This window comes from Nelumbo lutea, chromosome 4, assembly GCF_056320005.1.
Source record: "Nelumbo lutea isolate HS-2025 chromosome 4, American lotus-T2T, whole genome shotgun sequence".
Taxonomy (NCBI): domain Eukaryota; kingdom Viridiplantae; phylum Streptophyta; class Magnoliopsida; order Proteales; family Nelumbonaceae; genus Nelumbo; species Nelumbo lutea.
Window position 1 is genome coordinate 11,958,301 of NC_142687.1, and position 9,502 is coordinate 11,967,802.

Here is a 9,502-nt window from a genome sequence, read left to right on the forward strand (position 1 = left end):
CTTTGGGTGTCGTTGTTTTGTCCACAACCTATCACCTACTCGTGGTAAACTTGACCCTCGGGCTATTCCTTGTGTTTTTCTTGGTTACCCCTCATCTCAAAAGGGGTATCGTTGCTATGATCCCATTGCCCGTAAGTACTATGTTTCCATTGATGTCTCATTCTTTGAGAGTCAACCGTACTTCTCGGTTTCTCCTCAGGGGGAGAGTAGGGTTGAGGAGAAACAGGCCTCGGGCTATTCCTTGTGTTTTTCTTGGTTACCCCTCATCTCAAAAGGGGTATCGTTGCTATGATCCCATTGCCCGTAAGTACTATGTTTCCATTGATGTCTCATTCTTTGAGAGTCAACCGTACTTCTCGGTTTCTCCTCAGGGGGAGAGTAGGGTTGAGGAGAAACAGGCGACGACTCATATTCAACTACCTCCTTTACCCGATCCTCCTCCGTTCCGGGTTTTCCATCATCGTCATAAGAGCCAGCAGAGTTCAAGAGTCGTGGAGCCGGACACTATGCAACCAACATCATTGGATTCATTCGAGGCAAATCCGTCTCATCAGCCAGGTACACTTGCTCCCATTGCTCCTTTAAATGTTGATTCACATGTCCCCAATGATCTTAATATTCCTATTGCTAAGAGAAAGGGTGTTAGATCTTGTACCGCTAATCATCTTATCTCTAACTTTGTGTCCTATGAGCATGTTTCACCCTCGTACCGTGCCTTCCTCTCCTCTGTGGACAGTGTTCCCATCCCTAAGACCGTGGCAGAAGCTTTGTCAAAACCTGAATGGACAGATGCAATGCAGGAAGAAATTGATGCCTTACATAAAAATGGTACGTGGGAGTTGGTAGATCTTCCTGAAGGGAAGGAACCAGTGGGGTGCAAGTGAGTGTTCACAGTGAAACACAAAGCTTATGGAACTATTGAAAGGTACAAGGCTAGACTGGTAGCAAGAGGCTTCACACAGGTATATGGAGTGGACTATGCAGAGACTTTTGCCCCTGTAGCGAAGATGAACTCCATCCGGATTCTCCTTTCCTTGGCAGCAAATCTTGACTGGGATCTTCACCAATTGGACATCAAGAATGCCTTCTTGAATGGTGACTTGGAAGAGGAGGTGTACATGACCCAACCCCCAGGGTTCTGTGCCAGAGGCAGTGAACAAAAGGTGTGCAGGTTGAAAAAGTCCCTATATGGATTGAAACAATCACCTCGGGCTTGGTTTAGTAAGTTCCATGTAGCAGTCCAACAAATGGGATTCAAACAATGCCAATCAGATCATACCTTGTTTGTAAAAAGAGGTGAAGGTAAAATTGCAGCTCTTATTGTGTATGTGGATGACATAGTGATCACAGGAGATTGGGAGGCTGAAATCCAGAGACTAAAAAAATTCTTAGCCACTAAATTTGAGGTGAAGGATCTAGGCTCCTTACGATACTTCCTTGGAATTGAAGTTGCCCGCTCTCACAAGGGCATCTTTATTTCCCAACGGAAGTATGTACTAGAAGATACAGGCAAGTTGGGGGTAAAACCATCTGATTCACCTATTGAACCTAATCACCATCTGGGAGACAGTCAGGGAGAGTTTTTGAAAGATGTAAAGATGTTTCAGAGACTTGTGGGGAGACTTCTGTATTTGTCTATGACCAGGCCTGATATTGCCTATGCAGTGGGTGTCCTTAGTCAATTCATGCACAGCCCGATGACAACTCACTTTGAAGCTGCAGAGAGGATCTTGAGATATCTCAAGAAGTTTCCTGGGGCTGGTTTGTTGTTCCAGAAACACAATCACTTAAAATTGGAAATATATACTGATGCAGATTGGGCAGGAGCAATCAATGACCGAAAGTCCACCAGTGGTTATTGTGCCTTTGTAGGAGGAAACCTTGTCACATGGAGAAGCAAAAAACAAAGTGTGGTGGCTAGATCCAGTGCTGAAGCAGAATATAGAGCGATGGCTCATGGGGTTGCGGAAATCATGTGGATAAGAAATCTGTTAGGTGAACTGGGTTTTGCAGTAAACAATCCTACTTCACTCTACTATGACAATAAAGCAGCCATCAATTTTGCTGCTAATCCAGTTCTGCATGATAGGACGAAACACATTGAAGTGGACAAACATTTTATCAGAGAGAAACTTGAAAGTGGAGAAGTGTGCACACCATATGTCAACTCGGAAGAGCAACTTGCAGATATCTTCACCAAAGGTCTTCATCATGTGCGGCACAAAGATTTGTGTGACGAGTTGGGCATGATTGACATCTATGCTCCAACTTGAGGGGAGTGTTGGAATAATGTTAGAATAACTTAGTTGCAGTTGTTAGGGCTAGTTTGTCTAATTAAAGTGTTTTTTATTTATGTTATGTCTGTTATTGTACTCAAGGGCACAAGGGTCTTTTCCCTTGTTATTTCTGTCGCCCTATATATATTAAATAAACACTGGCGCCGCCAGTACTGTTGCATTGCAAACTCTCTCTTTTCTTTTCTCTTCTCTTCTCTTCTCTTCTCTTCTCTTCTCTCCTCTTCCACCTATCTCTGGCCGGCTACACTGTCAAAAAGAGGCTCTACAAAAAACTTCTTATAGAGGGGTTGGGAGGAAGAAAAGAAAATCCACCTTGTGAACTGGAACCAAATCTGCCTCCCTAAAGAGCAAGGGGACCTAGGCTTGAGAAGGATTAAGGTGACAAATTCGGCACTGCTTTGTAAATGGATCTGAAGATTTGCCACCAAAAAGGAAGCTTGGTGGAGAAGCCTAATTGCTTCTAAATTTGGGTTGAATGGGGTAACTGGAGAACTAGAACAATGGAACCCCCCCTCCCAACTGGGGATATTCTTTAATGGAAAAGTATCATGAAGGTTTTCCCCTTGTTTGATGGGGGAATCAGTCTTAAAGTCAGTAAAGGGGTTAGGATCAAATTCTGGAAAGATCACTGGTGTCTGAACCATACCTTGGCTGAAGAGTTTCCTCTTATCTACCAATGTGCCTCCAACCAGAATGCTTCGGTGGCTGAAGTATACACAGTTTTGGGCAATGAGGTGACATGGGTCCCTCAGTTCAGAAGAGGTCTTTTTTTATTGGGAAGTTCAACAAGCTACAAGGCTTTCGGAAACTTTGCAAGTTCAAAACATTGACTACAATTAGGATGATCAGTGGAATTGGGTCTGGTCCAAAGGAGGGTATTTTCTCAGTAAAATCTATGGCCAGTAGACTCCGTAGTAGAGTGGCAGTGGGGGACTTCCCTGCTGAGCAGGTTTGGAATTCAGTTTGCCCATCAAAAGTTAATGTCCTTGTCAAGACAACGGCCTTAAACAAATGTTTGTCCAGAACCAACCTTGAAAGAAGAGAATTGCAAATCCCAGATAAGTCTTGTGTCCTTTGTGATGATCATTTCGAGTCTACGGATCATCTCTGCATTCATTGCCCATTTGCTGCCCAGGTGTGGTATCACTTCTTGAAGGCTGTGAGGATATGTTGGGTCATGCCTAAATCGGTTAAGGAGTTGCTCTGTAGTTGGAAGCTCAGTAATTTGAAGAAAAGAGGGAAATTGGCTTGGATTTCCATCCCGGCAGCAGTGATTTGAGCTATTTGGTCTGAGAGAAATAACAGAACTTTTAAACAAAGAGTGCGAGGGCCCGAGGAAATAGTTCAGATGGATGTTGGTAAACTGATCTCTTGGGTTTTAGTCACCCCAGAAATCAGACACATAAATGTAACTCAGTTACTGAGAAATCAGTCAATTTGGAGCTTGTAATGGGGTTTCTCAGGCCTGCCTTGTTGTTGGCAGGTTCTGTTTTGTACTTTTATTAGTTTGATTTGATAAATTTACCTTACCTTTTCAAAAAAAAAATGATATGTATGGAAGTTTCAAGGACATTTTCCATGACAAAGAAAAAGCATGGCAAAACTGAAGGCGGCTTAAAAGTTGAAACTTTAGTGATTATAAATATAAAACTTTAACTCTTCAAATAACATTATAAAATCCAGATTCCATCAAATATCAGGTCTTAGTGAGAACCCAATTCATTTTGTTCAGATTCTACATGCAGATTCTGGAATCAAGTCCTAAATATAGCATGAACCTTGGGCAGTAGATTTGGCAGAATAATCAGAATATCATAATACAAATTGTAGGGGATTCCACATGGTTGGATTTTGGAATCATGATTATAAAAATTCAACTATTTGAGTATACTTGGACAAAAGTAGTAAGAAATGATTTAAGCACCCATAATTTAACAATGGATATGGCACTGAACAGACTGGAATGGCAAAACAAGATCGATGCAGCTGACCCATATGCAGTCTGAAAAAGGTAAATAGAATCCCATCTAATAATGTAACTTCTTTTAAGCTCAACAAAAACAAGGGACAATATAAATAATTAATAGAAAGGACCAAATAAGATAAAACAGAGATTGTGTGTCCTAGCATCAAGCTAAAGAGAATGACTCACCAGATAAACGTGAGCTCTGTAACTGCATTACCATTTTGCACTCATCAGCATCCTGACAAATGTAATTCCAGGAACTACAGTAAGCATCTAATGTTGGCATGTTGTAAAGTCTATAAGGAAATGCACGTGAATTTAAAGCACATAAACATAGACACACATATCATTCTGAAGCAACAACATGAAGGAGAAAAAAAGGAGATGTAAAATGGGCCAGATGGCTCACAAAGTAAGATGCTGATAATGGAATTGTATAGTTACTTACTGTTTCCCCAAAGTACATGATGAAAATCCCTTCTCTCTCTAATAACATTTGTTCTTCCCATTGCCACGTAACATTATAAATTTTTTTCCTATCACACGATGTAAGTTTCTAAATTTTCTTCCTTCAGTTATGTGCAAGTAGTTGTTTTAAGTAGAATATTAACCCAATAAAAAAAACCTCCCTCCCTCTCCCTCACTCTCTTTTTTATTTACTTCATGAATTTACACAGCAGGGGGTAGTCCATCCCCCAAACCCATAACCCCCCAACCCTAGTGAAAGTAGGATTTGATCCCAAGCCTCTGCCACAACCAGCCAAAGACCTTTATCAACTGAGCCAGTTGGCACCTGTCCATTACTCTATTCTCCTCTTATTTTCCATTATTGTTCTTTCTTACTTTAGATAAATACATTAAACATCTACAGTTGTAGCACTGCAATTACTTTTATACCCCATCACCTAGGCAAGGCACCCAAGGAAGTTACCCAAATAATAAGGCAATGCGTAATAATAAGGTATATAGGCAATCAAAGTGGTCATATCAAGTTTTCCTTTATGTATTTAATTTTTACTTTTCTTTTTGTTAAGCACTTCTTAGTAAACTTGAAGTTAAAATTATACATTTCATGATTAACTTACTTTATATAAAGAAAAAGGTGATATATAGAGGGGGCATGACAGTTAGGGAAAAAATGATTTTGAGCAGAATAAAATATAAAAAAGGCCAAAAAGAAGAGTGAATAGGAGTGAGAGCCCTAAAAATTGGCTAGAGCTCATATATGTTTTATATAATGTATCATATATTACTCGCATAAAATATGGTAAGGTTGTCAGCCCATCTTATGATATGCCTTGTTCAGTTGGTTATGCCTAGTCCTTTGTTTTTTTGCATGAATATGAGATGCTTGTTTCTTACACAAATTACCAAGTTCTTTGCTTTTTTTTATAAGCATATCATCTTGACAACATTGCAAAAATAGTAAATGCAAAGCTCATTTAAAATGGTCTAACCTCCAAAACCAATGTGCCAGAGAATTTGGTAAAATGATCTGGTTACCTAAAGCATCCATTTTGTTCATACAACGATAGTAATAGCATACATGGTTCATTTTACATACCATCAACCAGCCATCAAACTCAGTCTCAAACATTTTATATGTAACAGGATATCAGAAAATGTTAGCAAATATGGGGATTAAGACACCTGCCTACATCTCAAGGGATTGCTAATATTATTATCATGCCACGCAAAAATCTGCACTAAACTATAACTAGAGTTAATTGCAACAGAGATTTAGACCGGGTGTCAAGACTTCACATCTTAAATTAAACAATAATGAGGGGGTTCAAATACACCTAACAAGCAATCCAGCATTCCTCCTTGGTTCTCCCTCTTAAGGTATACCAAACAGACGTTTTGCGCCAAATAAACCAAAGAAACAAATCAGTAGTTTAAACTTTAATGAAGCCTTCTGATATTAAAACTGCCCGTGTCACGACAGATTGAGGTGGAGTAACCAAATGCACGACTTTACCAAATAAATGCAGGAATTGGTCGCACTGGCTCTTCGTGCGGATTTACAAAACTCGAGATCTAAAACACATAGGAGAGAAATAAATAATTATATAATCGATGCATAATGATTCTTCGAGTCCACAAATACAGCAAAAGAAAGCAACATCAGAGAAATATGCAAAAGCTCATAAACTAACTTTTCATCGCATGTCATTGTTACTGCATGAACAGGAAGAAAAAGCAAATTCACTCGGCTGACACATAAAAGCAGTGGGATGGATAGCAGAAGGACAGGATAGCGTAATAGGACCTTTTTCAGTCTGAGGAGTCTCCTGCGCTCTCTCTCCTCTTCGAGGCGCTTTAGGTTAGCTCGAAGCTTAGCGCCGTTGTCAGGGAGCTTGGAGGAGAGTTCTCCGATGTTTTTCTGTGCTCTCTTAATCTTGTCATTGAGTTGATAATCGGGAATCGATTCGACTTCGTCCTTCTGGTTTTGTGACTCCCCACTGATCACCACCAGGTCCGGCGGAGGGTCGTCGTCTCCGACCGGCAAAACCTTTTTCCAGTCGATGTCCAATGGCTTATTCTCTCCCTCCATGCCTCTCCAGAAACATAAAAAAAAAGGAGATGAAGAATACGGGAGAGGAAACAACTCGCACCGAATGATTATCAGGCCAAAGAAATCAGAATGACTCCCGGTGATTCTCTCTCTCTCTCTAGTGGAGAAGAAAAAAATATATGGGGGTAGAGGGTAAAAAAACTAAAAAAGAAGGTAAGAAATAAGAATGGTTTTTTTCGTGTCGTTGTTTTTTTCCCCAATCGATACTCACTCTCAAGTCAAAGAGCCAGTATACTACGATACCATAAGATCGTAAAACAAAATCAATCGACGGTGGATACTCTCTCTTCTATTGGACCTTTCAAAGCTGTAGAGATTGTAGCGTAGCCGTAGATGATCATCTGGTTTCTGATTTCATTTCAATCAGACTTTTGTTTCAATTTGATATTTTGGTTTTAACTGAATAATGCTCACCCCTAGTGGTACTAGCCAGATTTGACGTGGACTATGCACTCGTGGGCTCCATAGTGTGAGAGGGGCTGGCTTTTTGCCATTCGATTGAAAAAGAGGGGTGAGTGGGAACAAATAGGAGAAATTCATTATGGGACATAACTCTTGGCTATGCTTGCCATTATACCGTTTTCTCATAAAATGGCACATGTAGGCGCCAAATCAGAGAAAGCGATGTTTTAAACAACACCCTCTTGTTTGGTACCATTTTTTATAGAAAAAATATATATATATGTTTCAGATCGCATAGGGAAAGTGTGGTCTGGAGCAATGCCAAATTCAATATTTTTTCTAAGAAAATGGTGCATTGCTACCAGTGGTGCAATGATGTGGCATCAATATAACATCACCTTGAACATGGGATAATATAGATTATGTTGAAAATGTCATTGCCAGTACTGGTACCAAATAAAACTAGTGTTGCTTTCTTATGAACAAAAAAAACATATGTGGCAACACCGGCTCAAAAAAAATTTGTTTTTTCAAAAAACAATGTTTATAACTCTACATGCCCAACACTGTTTTTATGAGAAAACGGTGTAGTGTTCCTAGCACCGATGACAAACACCTATTATAATAGTGTAAGGTCGTGTTTTAGTTAATGAGGAGTAGGAGTGGTCATGAGCTGAGTTTTTCATGAGTTATATTAGAGCTCAGCTCATGAAATGCTTGACTTGGTTTGGTTTAAATTGAGCTTTGAGCTAAGCTCGAGCCCAATATACAAGCTTATTTGCTAATTGAGTCGAACTCAGTTCATGAGGCTTGCTAGTCTAATTGACTAATTGAGCTTTTATATACATACATAAAATAATTGTATATAATTGTTATATATAATGTTCTTATTTAATATTTACAATAACTAGTTTTTATAATTCATAATTTTTCTGTATATCAAATAAAATAATTATATATATATAATTTTTAGTTTTATAAAGTGTTTGGCTTACCGTCGAGCCAAGAGAGAGAGATTGTAAGGAGTAAAAATACATGCAAGGTGCACAATTTGGTACTTTGTATTATGTTGTCTGTATTTTTACTATATATTTATGTCTGTACTATTTTTAAGTAGAGACTGATGAAGCGCGATCCGGCCGGTCTTAGCTGTCAACGACCTTGCTTCTGAACTGGGTAATAGGGAACCTGAAATGGAGGAGATGAGAAAGCTCCGGGGGGAACTCGTTGTAGCGGCTCCGAAGCTCAAGTTAAAATCCTTCAAAAGCAAGATAACACCAGATAGCGCAAAGTTTGCATACCTTGTTTGTTGGGGGGCAAGGGGCTCTTATAATCACTTCGCGCACTCGCTCCGAGGCCCTTGTCAGGTCGGGTATGATTATCCTTGCGCTTGTCAATTTGGCCGTCGTCCTTTCTGCTGGGACAGAACCGTCACTACCTAACCGTCTCTCTAACTGGAGATGGCAGTGTCAGTGGCGATGGCAGGTGGTCGTTTAGAGTGCGGCCGCCAAGCGTCATATCCCAAGTCAGTCAGGTGCGGCGTCCTCGGGCACGGACTTCCATAGTGTCAGGCATGGTATGACTTGTTTGGTTTTGGTGCCCAGAAGGTGATGCGGTGGTGAGCGAGGCGAAGTCTTGAGTTCGGATGTATCTATAGGGCAGGTCAGTTCGACGAGGTGTATCCCGAACTGTTACAAGGTGGGCCAGTTCGGCGAGGTATACCCCGAGTTGTTACAAGGTTGGCAAGTTTGGCGAGGTGTACCCCGAGCTGTTACAAGGCCAGTTCGACGAGGTATATCCCAAGCTGTTGCGAGGTTGGCCAGTTCGGCGAGGTATACCCCGAGCTGTTACAAGGTTGGCCAGTTCGGATTACTTTCTTGTTTTGGGCCAAGGGCGAGTTCGGGCCCCCAGTAGGGAGTTCGGTCCGCTGGTGTTCCCTTGGTGTTCACGCCTTAGGCTTGCTTTTTTGCCGAGCTGTTGATTTTGCCACGTGTCGCATAACTGTGAGGTCGGGCCAAATCTTCCTTCATCAATTGCCCCCCACTCCTCGCGCCAAGGATCTTGCCCTGGTGCGGGGAGTTTCGCGAGGTGGTAGGTGGATTTGTCCCATCCTTCGAATCTTGATTGCGCGAGTTGCTTTTGCCAGGGTTCTTCGGTTTTCGAGAAGGCGGGAAACGTGCCTACTACTCATAAATGTTGATAGTTGTGACCGCGCGTTTTGAATTTCAAAAATCCGCGCCGCTGGGACGTGACAGAGGG

At 41.1% G+C, this 9,502-nt stretch overlaps 1 protein-coding gene across 13 annotated transcripts in view; it reads right to left on the reverse strand.

The window, feature by feature from the left end:
• Positions 1-7,004, reverse strand: part of ULP1D (UB-like protease 1D) — a 39,108-nt gene extending 32,104 nt beyond the window's left edge. For 8 of the 13 annotated variants that reach the window (XR_016113330.1, XR_016113329.1, XM_088986443.1 and 5 more), the window contains exons 1-2: positions 6,536-6,951; positions 4,450-4,501 (exon numbers count right to left, since the gene is read on the reverse strand). Coding sequence is in view for 11 of the 13 variants with exons in the window: in XM_088986443.1 (XP_088842569.1) it covers positions 4,450-4,501; positions 6,536-6,820 (337 nt within the window). In the remaining 2 variants the exon portion in view is untranslated. Of the gene's footprint in view, positions 1-4,449; positions 4,502-6,244; positions 6,304-6,422; positions 6,445-6,535 lie in introns of those variants that run through there. The other 5 variants (XM_088986445.1, XM_088986444.1, XM_088986440.1 and 2 more) reach the window with 5 other exon arrangements.
• Positions 7,005-9,502: the final 2,498 nt, after the last annotated feature.